Genomic DNA, 16,432 nt, shown 5'->3' on the forward strand with positions numbered 1-16,432 from the left:
TGTCGAATATTTGGTGGATAAGGTCAAACTTTCAACGTGGAAGTGGTATCTGGCTAAAACCCCGGGTAACCCCTGTTCCTTCTATGAGTGGGAGGTGCAACCGATCTTGTGTTGGAGCCGATAGCGGTAGGTGGGCTGCTGGTTGTGGGTCCCGTTGCCTCTTGGTGGTGGTTGGCCTGTTCTTTGCTTGTCTTCTCTTCTTTCATTTTTTCTCCCCTTTGTTAGGTGTTTGTAGCCTTGTGTTTTTGGCTTATTTTCTTCTGTTGGTGCTTTCTCTTGTTTGTATTTCGACTTTATTCCTTGTTTATATATATAATATATATCTTTGCCATTCAAAAAAAAAAAAACCTGACCCTTGGCCTTTCCAATTTTCATGGTTATTGTTTCCTCCCTTCCATTTCCCCTTCCCTGCATGCGAAAAAATAGAGTCCACTTAATTTTTTGTTTGTAATAAAGAGTAAAGACACATTGGTGCATCAGCTTATTGGATTTAAGTAGAACTATTAGCTTAAAAATACTAGTTTTACTTTGTCATTTTACCCTTTTAGCCTTTATGCAAGCATTGGTGCAATAGCTTATTAAAAGATTTTGTGTTTCATTTCAGAATCAATCAATACTCAACAAATTATCTTCTTCCCTCAAACTCTCTCATTCAATATTATTTAGAATAGAATACATTACCAAAGACAGATTATGCAAGCATAATATTGAATGAGAGTCTGTGTTATGATCATATCAATTGCTATGTGCAGTATGTGTTATGATCATTTAGTGTTGAATATGTAGTTGTGTGTTGTTGGAGTTTGTTTGAAGTCTCACATTGCTTAGGTTCTCTGGTTGTTGAGTGTATAAAATATGTGAGGGCAACTTCACCATTTGAGCTAGCTTTTGAGGTTGAGATCCAAGCATATTTAACATTTAGATTAACAATATATGGTCATATCAATAGCTTGAAATCCTAGCTAGTTGATGATTAAACATTGGTGGGGTAGTTGAGTCAAATGCTAAAACATTGTGTTATCAAATTTGGCATTGGGTATGATAATTAACAAGACACTTTACGGCTTTAGGTCATTGTAAACGTACATGAAAACACGTTTGTCTCTTACTTTGTCTCCTCTAAACACATTCATACATTCAGATACAAACATAGGGGACTAAAAAATGTTGGTTAAATAAGCATGACTAGGTAAACATGTATCGACTCATTGAATCACGAACATGATTATTGGGGGTTGTGTTGGTTTTTGGTTGGATATTGTACATATGATCATGGATAGTTGTGATACTTTGGAACCAAATAAAATAAGCACAATCAGACAAATAATTGGCTTCTTTTCTCCATAAAATAAGCACATTTTTATTTGTTTAATTTAGCTTTTATATTTTACTTATTAGAATATCGATATTGAACTAAACTCTAGTGTAGTTGAATGCTTGCCTTCTATGCACTACGTGACAACCTTAATAATAGTCTGATTTTGATGTATCATGTTACCTGATTTTGATGTATCATGTTACCTTTTCTCAATATCACATATCCTTAATGTACATATCACATATCCTATAGTACTAAATTTTATTATTTTATTGCATGTATATAAACTACATAGTATATTGTTTGATCAATTCAAAATTGGCGCTGAAATATTTGAAAACAAGATCGCCATGGACCATGGTATAAAGGTAAGTTATATTTGCCCTCACATCACATGTGATCAACAGTACGTAAAACTGCAAATGAAATTATTAAACAGAGCATCATGACATGAGTAATCATAGGAATTAAAGTCACAAGTTGGGTATGGTGATTTCCATTTTTCTTTGTTCCATGATGTTGGTAGGAGAAATTAACGTTGCATATAATGTGGCAAGCAATTCGTTGAGTGATTCAGATTCAACCATATATATGTTCTATTTACTTACAAATAATTATTTAGTAAATATACTCTTTACATTTGCAAAACACTCACTAACCAACAAGAGGGTCATTTTCCCATCACCATCTATTTAATTTTATGGTACATAGTCACACAATTATTAATACTACTTGTTGGTATTTAAGGATGTCGATTTCTAACAGTAATGAAGCATATACTAGCTAGCTAGTTATTGACAGCAGTATATATTTTTTATTATTATTAAGGTGGACTAAAAGCATATACTAATCATACCAATAAAATCACCTTCTAGGGTTATTTTTTTAAAAAAAAAAGATTGGTCATTTACTCTTAAATTTGATAATCCAACTTTTTTCTCTTATATTAGGAGTAGTGCTTCATAGCCTTTCTTTCTTTAATGCTTTGTTGTACCAATTACTCTCCAAAACTAAACATAGCAGCATATTTTCCCAACACAACCAACCCTAAAATCTTCATTCCATGGACACCAAAACCTCACAAACACACTCACCACCATTACTATCATCAAGTTTAAGTAGAAGTATTAATTCACCAGAATTCGAATTCTGGATGCTAAGAAACCCCTCTTTCCCACAACCCAACATCCTTCCCGCGGATCAACTCTTCCACGACGGAGTCATCCTTCCCCTCCATCTCATTTCAACCAAAAACAAACCCGACCGTCATCAGAAACCCGACTCATCATCCCCTGCAATAACCTCCGACTCAACCACCACCACAACAACAACATCATCCAGTTCCAAACGATGGAAAGATATCTTCAGGAAGAAACACAACAACACAGAAGAGAAAGTTAAGAAAAAAGATAAGAGAGTTGGAAACGGTGGCGGTGTTGGTGTTTCGGTTTCCTCCTCAGCTGAGCTCAATATCAATTTATGGCCTTTCTCTCGGAGTAGGTCAGCTGGAAACTCTACCACAAAACCCAAATCATTCACCGGAGCTCCAGTTTCCCGGAAAGTAAACAGCGCGCCATGCTCGAGGAGCAATTCCGCTGGAGATTCCAAGTCAAGGAAGTGGCCAAGTAGTCCAGGTCGGGCGGGGGTTCATTTGGGAAGGAGTAGCCCGGTTTGGCAGGTTCGTCGTGGAGGATGCTCTGCCACCAAGAACACTTCACTATCAGTGTCCATTAAACCTGATAAGTCCAAAAGAGAAACCACCACGAGTACTCGTCGGAGTAGGCTTGCTTCAAAAGGCGCCGGAGGTGGTAGCGCCAAAGATAAGGTTTTGAATTTGAACGTTCCAATGTGTATTATTGGGTACAATGACAGTAGTGAGAAGGAGAACAGTGTTGGTGGTGGTAAGCTTTTTAATCTGCGCACCTTCTTCACCAAGAAAACCGTACTAACTTCTCACTAGTCATTTTTTTTAGCTGATGCAACACTGAATATGCATGTGACAGTGATAAGGAGTAACCATTAAATTAATTAGTTTGTTCGGTAAAGAAGATCATCCAAGACAGCTTCAAGACACTTAGTTTGAAACCTTTTGAAATCTTAGTTTGAGAATGTCTTACAAAGTCAGAGACTAATTTGATGATTTACGCCTAATATATGTGATCTAAAGTGATCAAAATCAGTGGTCGACGTCGAGAAAAAAATCATCAAAAGGTTAAAGTTAATGGATACCTTCAAACACTTTAACAGTATGAGAACTTGAAGAAATAGATTCAAGGATTGGAATATATAAGATTTGTGTACCTTAGCACTTCTTGAAATTGAGGGGGTGTTTATATAGGCCCACATGAGGAGCAATCAATCATTTGTTGTAAAGATGTTACAAATTTGTAAGGATTTGGTTGTTCCAGCTATCTAGAGTGGACGCATTAGATCTTTGTGTTTCTAAATCAGTTGGGGCTCAGTTCAATTCAGAATAATATGTAATTAGTATGATTTTATCGCTGGTTTAGTAGTTACTTGTTAACGTTGGTACTCAGTGTATTTTTTAAATTAAGGCATTATTTAAAAAAATGTAAATTAATGGATGCTAGGAGTATATTCTTTTTTTTTTTAATAATATGTATTTTGTTTGTTGTTTTGCGATAATTTTTTAAGGGATTTATAGGATATGTACAGTTAGTGTAAAATAATTTTACACATATATCCAATGAAAATCCATTAATTTTTAGGATATGTACGGTCAGTGTAAAACGATTCAGGTATTTAATTTTTTATCAAGTAAAGAGATGGGTAGGTGGAGCATTAGCCATGGAATTGGAAGGCGATGAATGCATAATATAATTGATCGAGGGTTTTGATGTTTATTTCTTCACTTTGTTTTATTAAAAAAATAGACGTTCTAATTTATTTTTAGGTTATATTAGAAATTAAATATAATATGTCTTCCTTATTGTAAATTGAAAATTGTTAAAATTAACCTAATCTATTAAATTGAATTAAGCTATGACTTGATAATTTTTTTTCAAGCATTATTATGATTTGATAAATGAATTTAAATACAAAATGAAATTAAGTAGTCTTGAATAAAAAAAATTAAGTTTTTATTGAAGGTTTTAATATTAGGGGCATTTTGGTACTTCTAAAAATAATTAACATTTCTTTCTTCTCTATTTCCTTATTATTCTCTTATACCAAACAATACATCAAATTTACTCTATTTTTCATCTTTTTCTCTCTTCTTACACTCTCTCTCACCTATTTCTCTCTTCGCACTTTCTTCTCACAACCAAACACACCCTTAATATGCATATCGTTGTCATTCTAATCCTCGTTGAGGAAAAACTACTACATAATACCCAAATCTGCACTTCATTAGTAATTTGGTCATTAACTCAACGAAAAAGTTGATCTGACATTTTTTTTTGACACACATCAGCATGCTGAGTTGGCTCGAGGGACCAACCTAAAAGGGAAAACCGTCATTTTGATCCTTGAATGTGCATTTCGCTGTCATACTCCCCAACTCGCTTGAAAATTTAAAATAATCCCCAACTCTTTAAATTCATTAGTCAAATTAGTCTCTAACGTTAGTTTAAGAAAAAAACTATATTTAGAAAAAATTAGTCTCTTGACTATTTTTATTTTATTAAAAATTCAGAAAAATCCTTAGTAGTGCTATTTTATAGGGATCAATAATATATTTAATTCTTAATTTTTTTATACGAAAGTAGTTTTATAATCTAGGAAAAAACCCGTTGAAATTTTGTAATTTTTTTTGGTTGATGGATAAAATGACAAAGTCATTGAAAATACACACAAAGTGGATGGACTGGAGTTCGAACCCCGATCTTGACATCCGACACTAGCAATTTTGACATTTCTGCCAGTTGAACTAGAGTGGACTAAAATTTTGTAATTTATTGCATTAATAAGATATAGTTTTATCTATAACTTGTTATTAATATATATTTTGGTGAAGTTGATATTTTTTTTTTTTTTTTGGTGATAGTGAAGTTGATATTAATATGTTTAATGATAACTATTTTGACTAATTCTTGTCAAAATAAAAACTATTTTGACTAATACATATTATCGGCGGTACTACATATTATTATAAAATTTATTAATTTAGTATTTGATTTTTTTTATCAATATATAAATAATAATAAAAAATTTACTAAAAATAATATATAAATTTTAAAATCATCAATTTTAAGAATAATAGTATTTAGTATTAAAATATCATATAAAAATTTTCTGTTTTTTGTTCGTACATTTTGTGTATGAATTTTTTTTTTTAATAGATTATGTCTAGAATTGAGATAGAAATTATTGCTTAATCAATTTATCAAAATCAAAATCAAAAACACGTGAAGGTGTGTGCCGGTTATTGTTCATGTGGGGGAGATTGCATGTTTAGTGTGAGAGCATATATGTTTACGCGATCGAATGATGTAAAACGTATTATAACATAACAAAAATTCTAAAACAAATTATCATTTTATATGGAAAAAGTAAGACCAAATAAATACTGATTAATATTTTAATACATCTACACTCACATAATATATAATGTTAGACCAAATAAATACTCACATATTTGACCAAAAAATAAAATACTCACATATAATGTGTACGTAGTGTTGGACTAAGACATGCCATATTTGCTTAGAAATCCAAATTATTATTTTGTTCACGTTCTTAGTGAGGTAATTTATTATATATAGTTGCATATTTTACAAGATTTGTCATACAATCAACTTATAACATATGTTAAAACGTGTTATCTCCACTCCTATCGTTTATAAATTTCATCACATTCAGTTTAATTAAGCCAAAGTTTTTTTTTTGTTAATCCCTTTGTCACACCATGGTCAAAATGAGTTCCATAGCTTTACTATTATCCCTAATCACTTTCATTTTTATCTTCTTGGTTTCTATAACTTTTTGCTCTCAAGAAGATCGATCTATATACTTGGTCTTATTGGAAGGAGATGCGGTTGCATTTCATGGAGCTTCACAAAATGATGATTCATCAATGGTTCACCTCAGCAGGTTACAATATAATATAAACTATAAATTAAGCTTATATACTCACTACTAAAAAGAATTAGATTAGTTAGAGAGAATACAATTTAGAGAAATAAAGCGAGAATTTTCTTCTATATTCGTCGCCGACTTTAGTGACGATGATATTAGAGAGAAATTTCTTTTTTTTTTCAACCATCATCGATCGCATTATATGATTGTTCAATTTATTATATATCCTCCTCAATAGATTTGAATCTTATGCATAAGTTGCACGATAAAACATTTGTAGCATCGTTAGATTTTTGGAGAATTTTTTTCTCAATAGATGTATTAGTGCTTACGGTTGGTGCATCCTTGATATATGAAATCCAAATCTTAACAATCCTTCATTTTTTTTCTATCACAAAAATTTTTCATGTAATTTCTTTTTAGCAGTAACTTTATATGATTGCTCAAATTACTTTATCTTTTCTTCACCTCATAACAATCTAGATTTGAATCCCCTACGACGGTTGCATGATGCAACATAGATTTCGAGAGGCTAGATCTAGCAATTCCGGCCGTCATTGCACCTTATATCTAGCGGATTCAAGTTTTGACAATCTCACTCGAAGTAGTAAAAAATTAATATTATTATAAATAATCAGAAGAAAGAAAAAAAATCAAGCGCAATAGAATTATAGTGATCATTAAGTCCCGTGAGTTTAACTCAGTTGATAGAGACATTGCATTTTATATGTAGAAGTTGAAATTTGAGACAAAAAAGAAATCATGGTGATTGACTTTTTTTTAATATATTTCATTTTTATCTAATATATTTTATTTTTTCTAATAGTGTCACTCTCTTTTTATTATTTTCTCTATTTGATTGATTCATAAAATTTACCAAACAATTTATTATTATTATTATTATTACAGTATTATTTTATTTTGGTCAAGGTCAAACAATTTTTTTACACATGCCAAAAAAGATATTTATGAAGGGGGGAATATTTAATGTTTTTTCGACAGAACTTTATTCTAATTTTTTTTGTCAACAAATATTAATATACTAGCTAGCTAGTAGTTGTTTTGTTGGTATATATATTTTTGTTAGAATTACACTTTTTAAAATGAATAAGTGGAAGTACTTTAAACCCTATATATTTCATGCAATGCTTGTACCAATTGAGTTATTTTTACCAAGATTTTTTGTTATTGGTATTTTCTTTCAATTTCGTCCATTTTTAATTTAAACCAAGTTCAACAATCCAAACCCCCCAAGTGACATCTTCAACCAAATGAAATTTTATTTAGTATTGATGCTTATTTAAGACATATATTTTGTTTTTTTGGAAATTTGTTTCAAGTGGTCTTCAATCAACAATTTTTTTTATAATTAAAAATAGGGCAATAAATAAGCCCAAGATCAATCAACAATTTTGACCCTATATCTTAATTTACATTTTTTGTGTGGCTAATTAAATAGAGAAGCTTCGAAGGCACGTGAAAAACACTTATTGGCAACTCACAATACGCTTCTACAAAGCACTTTGAAAAATGGAAGTTACAATAAACTCCACAGCTACAAACACATAATCAATGGCTTCTCTGTCCACACAACACCTTCCCAGGTACCTATTCTTACTGTATTTCCATATCCATTTCAATCATTAAATATGTGTATTGGAGAATTAACCTTTATTTATATTTAGTGACGCATGCATGCATGCATGCATGCATATAGTAGCATGGGATGTTACCCCTACAAAGTAAAAAAATGTACTTGCAAATGTCCAATAATTTTTATTTTTCCCATAAAATAGAAATGATTTTTTATAATTGCTATTTGCCCCCTTCCTAAATTGATCAGAAATCTCTCATGTCCTTAGATTTCTTGCGGTAGTATTTTTTTTTTAGTGTGAGCAATGTGGAAGCGAAGAGCAGCCATCATGATATTTTAATTCATAATTTTGAAATAATTTGACAAAAAAATAGAATATTAATGCAGTCCACTTGATGGTTAACAAATATTATATAAGAGTGTCCTAGAGCAGCCCAATAACCATCTATTTAACATAATTAACTGCGATTTTAAACACAAATTGCGTCTTTTTTTTAATGGCAAATTGTGACTAATTTTAATGAATATCATATATATTTGAGAAATTTTCCTAAATTTGAACTCCCAACATTCACTCATAGAGGGGCATGGGTTTAATGCAGTCCCTATAGTACATACACTAAAGTTGTTGAATTGATTGGCAAAAAATATCAGGCAAAAAGACTGAGAGCTACACCAGGAGTGAAGTTGGTAGAGAAAGACAGAGGAGTGAAACTATTGACAACATACACTCCTGATTTTCTCAAGTTACCACGAGGAGTATGGGCACAAGAAGGAGGAGAAAAAAATGCAGGTGATGGAGTTGTTATCGGTGTTATTGACAGTGGCATTAATCCACTTCATCCAAGTTTTGGTTCTCAACCTTTCACTTCAAATGTCTCTCACTTTTCTGGTGCTTGTATGACTGGTCCACACTTTCCACCTGGTTCTTGCAATGGAAAGATTATTTCAGCTAAATATTTTTCATCTGGTGCTCAAGCTAGTCCTACCTTTAATGCTTCTGTGGATATTCTTTCCCCCTATGATGCTGATGGACATGGCAGGTAATTTTGGTGGTATCCTCAATGTTTGTTTTATTATGTATTTGTTGGTTGTGACATTAATTGAGATTTGTCTTGTTTTGTTTGATTGGTTTTAGTCATGTGTCATCTATTGCTGCTGGAAATGCTGATGTTCCTGTTATAGTAAATGGTTTTTGCTATGGACGAGCCAGCGGAATGGCACCGCGTGCAAGGATTGCTGTTTATAAAGCTATCTATCCATCTGTGGGAACTCTAGCAGATGCTGTTGCAGCTATCGATCAAGTAAGTTTCCATTCTGTTCTCATGCTAATTATAATCCATCAAGCAACTCAAATAACATAATGAAAAAATTAAACCAGCAAAGAAAATTGAATACACAAAATATAAATTGTTGACAAAATTAGAAAATTGAATTAAGGAGTGATTTTTTTATTTGTGCAGGCTGTTCAAGATGGGGTAGATATCATATCACTATCTATTGGACCAAGTAAACCAACAGAAGATACATTGACATTTCTCAGCATCTTTGATATTACCTTATTATTTGCAAGAAAAGCGGGAGTTTTCGTGGCACAAGCTGCAGGTAATAGTGGTCCATTATCTTCAACTGTAGTGTCATTCAGTCCTTGGAGTGTCGGTGTTGCCGCGTGCAACACAGACAGAAGATATCTTGCTTCAATTATTCTTGGAAATGGCACAATGGTTGATGGCGTTGGACTATCAGGTACTTCTTAAGTACTATTTTATTCATGCAAAATATAACAGAAATATTACTTGTTAATGTTGGCATGATTAATAATGCATATATTTTCTACAGGACCAACTTTTGGAAATGGGACAGTTTACCATAAACTTGTATTAGCAAAGGATGCACTAAAAACAAATGGAACATTTCCAAGGACATCGGAGTACATAGAAGAGTGTCAACATCCAGAAGCTTTTGATCCTACTAAAGTGTTTGGAAGTGTCATTATCTGCAACTTCTCGGAAGGATTCCTTAATGGATTCTCAACACTTTCTAACATTATCGACACCGCCAAGGCCCTAAAATTTGAGGGTTTTATTCTGACTGCAAACCCGAGCTATGGCGATTATATTGCAGAGGCAATTCCCTTTGCTATTTCTGGTACCTTGATTCCTTCTGTAGCAGATTCCGAGGTAAAAAACCTCATGGCTTCTTAACTACTGCATCGAACTTCCTTATTTACTTGGTGTGGGACTCATAACACTTTCAAATGTAGGTTATAATGCAATATTACGAAAAACAAACAAAGAGGGACGAGAATGGAACTGTTACAGAATTTGGTGCTTGGGCATCTACAGGGGAAGGAAGGGTTGCCTCTTTCAAAGGGCGATCACCGGTTGTTAGTAGATTTTCTTCAAGGGGTCCAGATATCATTGATGCAAACAGAAGTCTTGCTGATGTACTTAAACCTGATATTCTTGCTCCAGGACACCAGATATGGGGTGCATGGAGCCCTATTAGTGCCAAACTACCTATGTTAACAGGTACGTCGTTATTATCAGTGCCTTGTGATTACTGAAAAGAATAAAATTAAGAGCAGTTGAAAAAGTTGACACATTAAATTCAACTCTTTTATTGGCAAAATAATATATACAGGACACAATTTTGCATTATTATCTGGTACCAGCATGGCAGCGCCTCATGTGGCTGGAATCGCAGCACTAATCAAGCAACATAATCCATCATGGACTCCATCTATGATAGCATCTGCAATCACCACAACAAGCTCAAAGTATGACAATCTTGGAGATCCTATGATGGCCGAAGGCTATGAGCCCCACTCATTGCATCGTTCCACTCCTTTCGAATATGGGGCGGGCATTGTGAACCCCAGTCGTGCCATTGATCCAGGCCTGGTACTGTCAACAGGTATATATGTTATTACTAGTAATATTAGAGTGGCATGCAAAACCAAAAATAAATAAATTAATTAATCTTATTATGTTCATAATATTGATTTGTCCTAAAACAGATTATGTAGACTTCATCAGATTCCTATGCTCTTTGCCAAACATCGAAGCAAATATAATAACTACAGCGACGGGAGAACCTTGCAATAGCCCATTTGACCATCCATCTAATTTAAACCTTCCATCAGTGACAATATCTGCACTGAAAGGATCAATTTATGTGAGAAGAACTGTGATGAATGTAGGGAACAGTACAGAGACATACTTGGGCTCTGTTCTAGCTCCTAATGGAACTACAGTTAACCTGAATCCAACTTGGTTTACCATAAGTCCACAAGGAACACAAGATCTGGATATACAAATCAATGTCGTTCGACCAATGGAAGACTTTCACTTTGGTGAAATTGTTTTGACAGGAAGTATGGACCACATAGTAAGAATTACTTTGTCAGTTGTGCCAGTTTCAACATAATGAATTATGTGCCTAAAAAAAAAGCATAATGAATTATGTAAATGTAATAGAGTGGAGCAAAACAAAACATATAAAACTTGTCACCCCTATTGTTTGATTATTCTGTAATGGATTCATTTCATTATTCATATTTATATATAAACATTTATATTATATTTATATTTTCTCTAACCATCGGTGGAACCTCCCTCCTTTTTCTTACTCTCCCTTCCCTCTGTTTTCTCTTTCTTTTTTCCTTCCCTTAACTGTGCAAGCATAACCCTCCCCTTTCCTACCAATAACAATAAAAAAAATTATTTCCTAAGAACAATTCGTACAGAAGAATGGCTACCACAGAGGACCTCCATTGTAGAAAAAAGTTAAGAACCCAGCGCCGGATTTGACCCTCCAGGATAAGAATTTAGAGGATGTTAACTACAAGGAGCAAGAGCCATCCATACCAGGATAAATTATCTTTCTTCGCAACACCTGATGCTCAGAAATTCGGAGGAAAATACTAAACACGGTCTTCATGCTATCTATTTTGGTTTTCAGCTTTTAGCAACAAAATATGCTGAGCATTACCAGGGTGATGAAAACGTAAAAGACAATGTCATTCTCTGTCAGATCAATCACATTCAAAAGCGATTTATGAACAAACCAACTCAACCATAAGAAAAAGAGTGAGAATAATTAATAACATGGTTAGAAAAATTACAATGAGCATTCTAATTTAAATTAATTAATTTATCCTGCACAAACATTCTTTACACCTGGGATACTGTAAACACCTCTTGCCTTAGGCTTTGTTTGTTAATAATGTAAATAAATCCCATGCAAAGTCAGCCTACGGATTAATCAATTTGGCCCGAAGAAAAAAATTGAGTCGCAGTAATGATTAAAAATGTTACAAATTACATTGGGCAATTACAGTTAAGCTAATGTAAAAAATCAAATTGTCCTGCACATACATTCTTTACACCGAGGATATCTGTAAACACTTCTAGCCTTAGGCCTTGTCTGTACATGTTTAGTTTGCCTGACTGCTTTCCTCATTCTCTGTTCAAAAATACGCCATTCTATTGTTGAGTTCTTCGTGAATATACTAGCAAGTCTGCGTTTATTTGGACGTATTGTCGGCATTCTTCCTCCACCATAATATATTCGATACCCAGACACCAAAGATGATAGCTGACTTCCTGAATCAGTCATGGCAAATGCATCCGAGGCAGCACAGCCTATGAAATCCAGTGCTGCTAACTACAATAGAAACAGTTACGTGTCATTGATCAAAAGACTAACAGCAGCACCAAAATAATTCGGTGCTCAATAATGCCGAAAATTGAATATGAGGAGCAATGTATAGAAATAGAACACAAAGAATGCACAAAACAATATTTCTTGTAGCAGGGAGCTTAATTAGGTTTGTAACACCGTTGAAATAAATGAAACAAGAATGGCAATAGCAGCAAACCTGAGATGAATAATTAGCAAATGGTTCGAGTTCTGCTGAAGAAAGCAAGTTCTCTTTGGTGACTAATTTAGGGTACAGGCTGGTCAAAGCAGCCAACCGTGAGCGACCTCCATACAAATTAGAACCAGCTACAAATATGTTTGTCTTGCGGTTAAAACCAAGAGCAGCAAGCATAAGGATGGATTCTTCAGGTGTCAGGGGACACAGCCCTTCCTCCCTGAGCTCTGAAGGAGAAGGTAATCTGCATAGAAGAAGATAAGTACAAGTATTTCCAGTCGTATATTATAATAAGTGAATAACAGTTTGAGATGAAAAAATTATGATGCATACTTTGTAGTCTTTTTCATCAGTGCCAGTGCAGGAAAATGGATTTCGCGATATGCTTCCAATTCCTTCCTCTCTTCTTCACCTCCCCCAAATTCACATAAAGAATGAGATACCATGTCAATTTCAAATCTGAGATGTAAAGCCAAGTATTTGGAAGCTTTCTTGGAATTTTTTTCACTCTTCTCCATATTTAATTCTCCAAATGAACCAACAAGATGCCGATCCAACGGTCCAATAAGACCTGACTGCCCGCGCAACCTCTTAAGAATCAAAGCACCGGTTTCTTGTATTCTGGGAACAAATTGCAGGGCGTGAAAATTACATCTGCAACGAAGTCTCTAGATGAAGTCCTCAATTAGGAAAAGCATAATAGGGCTTGAGATCAAGAAAGATAATAACACTAGAGTATTGCCGGACTAGAGATCATGAAAATTAGATTGTAATATCTAAGTATCGAAGGACATTTACCTGCAGCTCAAATGGTATTGGATCAAATGCCAAGCGATTCCCAAATCCAATAAAGTGAACAACTTGATTTTTAAGTATAATAGGCAGGATGTGTTTCAAGTAATAGCTCGGCTTGGCCTCCTTCCCCATGTCAACATCTGTCACCTGGTAAATTCTTTGAACAATTGAATACAAATAGGACTGATATGCTTGAGTTGATTTTAATCAGTTTACTGGGAGGGAAGGGAGTGACTTACAACACTGCCGATTGCCTCCAAGTCCAAAGACTGTAGATTTTTTGGAAGTTCCCTCACTATCCGAATATCAGGAATCAGGTTGTTAATAAAATGCTCCTCTTGATAGATGTCTCTGAATTGACTGAAATTATACAATAAGCGATTATAAGCTAAATTGACAAAGTCGCATAATAGAAGAACCATGGATGGACTACAGATGTGGCATGGAAATTATACAAGACAAAAGCTAAAACTAGAAATTCAAATAAGCCATTTTCACTAACAAATACATGAATAAGTTAAGACTATAAATGCTAGAAGTGGTAAACTATAATGTCATATATTCGACCTATCCCTCAAAATTGTTGATAAATCTTGTAGCTATATTTGTCTGAATAACAGATTTAATTCAACCAATAATAGTTGATCTAATTTCACGTGCATATTATAGCATGCCACTAGTAATCAATTTCACCACTGATCATTCATCCAGAAACACTTGAGGTGCCAGCTCAGTGGCAAGAACTTAGCCTTGTAACTTCAAGGTGCAGTTTTCGAATCCCTTTGTGGATGATTGTAAAATGACCATTGGTGTCACTTTAATTAATAAAAAATTCCCCCTTCCCCAATTTTTTTTTTAAATAAAGTCATCCAGAAACTAAATATTAAAGTTTGATCAAATAAAAATGACAGAGAGAAAACAAAGCAGAGTAGAGTTGTGTTAGTAAGGATAACGAAGAAGGGAAATAAGGAAGAGAAATATACAGAAGATTACCTCGTATCTCTCCATACACTACTGTACATAAATTTGGGGATAACCAAAGTTGAATTGAGTAACCGGGCCACAACAACAGCATTACAAACCTGTTGCAACTCATAATCAGCACAAATGACACTGTAAAATCATTTAAGACAAAGCTTGTTATGTTTTTTCCCTTTCAAATAAATTAATCCTAAATAATTCTAAACCGTCATCGTAAAAAATAACAGTCCGACAAAGAACACTTACAGCTACCCGTTGTTGGTTGATCCCACCATTTGCAGTAACCAAAATGTATCCATTATTTCCCTCTATTGAAGTAGTGCAATAGAAGAGAGCAAACTGTGAGTACTCATAATGGACCAATAAGCCTTTCTTTATTTGTAGTTATGCACAGACATGAATCATGATAACAATCGTCAAATTTCAAATTTCAAAGTTCAGTTTAGACACACATACCATTAGGTTCCCAACTTCGCTGATCAGAACATGGTGTCCAAGAAGAAGCAGGGACCAAAGGTTCCTGCCACAAATCTTTTGGTTCACGTTTGTTCTGTACCATTACACAAAACACCTAAGTCAGAGTTACTGAAAATCGAAAATTTTGCAACTGCAAACAATTGGAAAATCATTATAGAACTTGATAGCTTATATATACCTCTGCTAAGGCATGTGCAGCCAATGCCAACATTCTTGCATAATTTCCCTTCTGGTTTGTTTTACTATTACTATTCTTGTTCCATTTTCCCTGAAAAAATAAATATGAGAAACGCAAAAAACCTATGAGTTTAATTTGTATGCAATGTCAGTGTAAAGTTTTTTACACATGCATATGTTGCCGCATCATTTAATGAATGTGACACGTCATGATGTGTTATATATTATTGGAGGCATATGTAAAAATAACTTTTCAACACAATATCTAACTTATAGCATAAGCACTTATGTATAATGAGAATCGAATAATAAGCAATTAAAATGAAATGACGAAAGCATTGGATAGACATACCTGAAGGGAAATTGAAAGTTTTGATTTAGGATTAGGATTGGGACGATCCTGTTGATGTTGAAGACGAAGAAGCATAATATAATTCACAAAGAAAAACAAAGCAAGTAACGCGATAAGTGCCAAAACCAATTTCGCTCGTTTTCTTCGATACCATAAAGATGAAGATGATGATCTGGTGCGGGAGCTGGAGAGGCGGCTCGGACCAAGCCTCGGAGAATGGTTCGGAGTTCGCGAACTTGGTGAGCTGGACCGGGTCCGATCTGGGACAGCGTCCATATCGGAATGGTTTGGATTATCGGATTCGGGTTTAGATCCGAAAGAAAATGAGTTGAAATCTGAAGGAATTGTGGCTGGCGCCAAAGTGGTGAAGTGAAGTGTATAAACAGAAATGAAATTGAATGAATCTCTTTTGTTAGTTTTCTTCAAATTGAATTTAACGCAACACGTGAATCATTGATTAGTGTGATTCGTTCGGTTCCCATTTGCATTTCGCCATTTTAGAACTTCATTTACTTTTGCCAACAAAAATAAATTCAAGTTAGTTATTATTTTAGAACTTCGTTGAAGTTAGGCTTAATTACTTTTTGACCATTTAATTTTTTTTTCATTGTTTCAAGTTGGTCCTCAACTTTAAAATTGTCAATGTTGTCCTTCAACTCTTTTTTTTATGAGAAAATTGTGCTTCAACTTTTTTTTTTTTGATGATGAATTGTGCTTCAACTTTACACAAATAACTTAATTGGGTGATTATATTTAGACACTCTTAAATTTTTAACTCTCGGTTAACATCTTATCTTATTCGTACTTGAAATTTCATTT

At 33.8% G+C, this 16,432-nt stretch overlaps 3 protein-coding genes across 3 annotated transcripts; 2 read left to right on the forward strand and 1 right to left on the reverse strand.

Annotated features, from left to right (window-relative positions):
- Nucleotides 1-2,255: 2,255 nt before the first annotated feature.
- LOC123909161 (uncharacterized protein DDB_G0271670-like) lies at nucleotides 2,256-3,317 on the forward strand. Its single transcript, XM_045959937.1, has one exon. The coding sequence runs from the start codon at nucleotides 2,382-2,384 to the stop codon at nucleotides 3,276-3,278; it is 897 nt and encodes a 298-aa protein (XP_045815893.1). The 5' UTR covers nucleotides 2,256-2,381; the 3' UTR covers nucleotides 3,279-3,317.
- A 2,871-nt stretch (nucleotides 3,318-6,188) lies between these two features.
- LOC123904634 (subtilisin-like protease SBT2.4) lies at nucleotides 6,189-11,463 on the forward strand. Its single transcript, XM_045954269.1, has 9 exons — nucleotides 6,189-6,373; nucleotides 7,818-7,962; nucleotides 8,607-8,995; nucleotides 9,091-9,256; nucleotides 9,416-9,698; nucleotides 9,792-10,132; nucleotides 10,216-10,483; nucleotides 10,596-10,868; nucleotides 10,972-11,463. The coding sequence occupies exons 1-9, from the start codon at nucleotides 6,189-6,191 to the stop codon at nucleotides 11,379-11,381; spliced, it is 2,460 nt and encodes an 819-aa protein (XP_045810225.1). The 3' UTR covers nucleotides 11,382-11,463.
- Nucleotides 11,464-12,080: 617 nt separating this feature from the next.
- LOC123909414 (O-fucosyltransferase 15-like) lies at nucleotides 12,081-16,183 on the reverse strand. Its single transcript, XM_045960249.1, has 10 exons — nucleotides 15,614-16,183; nucleotides 15,263-15,352; nucleotides 15,064-15,157; nucleotides 14,854-14,915; nucleotides 14,620-14,708; nucleotides 13,866-13,986; nucleotides 13,630-13,773; nucleotides 13,165-13,499; nucleotides 12,835-13,075; nucleotides 12,081-12,620 (listed from the first exon to the last, which is right to left on the reverse strand). The coding sequence occupies exons 1-10, from the start codon at nucleotides 15,887-15,889 to the stop codon at nucleotides 12,312-12,314; spliced, it is 1,761 nt and encodes a 586-aa protein (XP_045816205.1). The 5' UTR covers nucleotides 15,890-16,183; the 3' UTR covers nucleotides 12,081-12,311.
- Nucleotides 16,184-16,432: the final 249 nt, after the last annotated feature.

The sequence above is a fragment of the Trifolium pratense genome, linkage group LG2, assembly GCF_020283565.1.
Source record: "Trifolium pratense cultivar HEN17-A07 linkage group LG2, ARS_RC_1.1, whole genome shotgun sequence".
Classification (NCBI taxonomy): domain Eukaryota; kingdom Viridiplantae; phylum Streptophyta; class Magnoliopsida; order Fabales; family Fabaceae; genus Trifolium; species Trifolium pratense.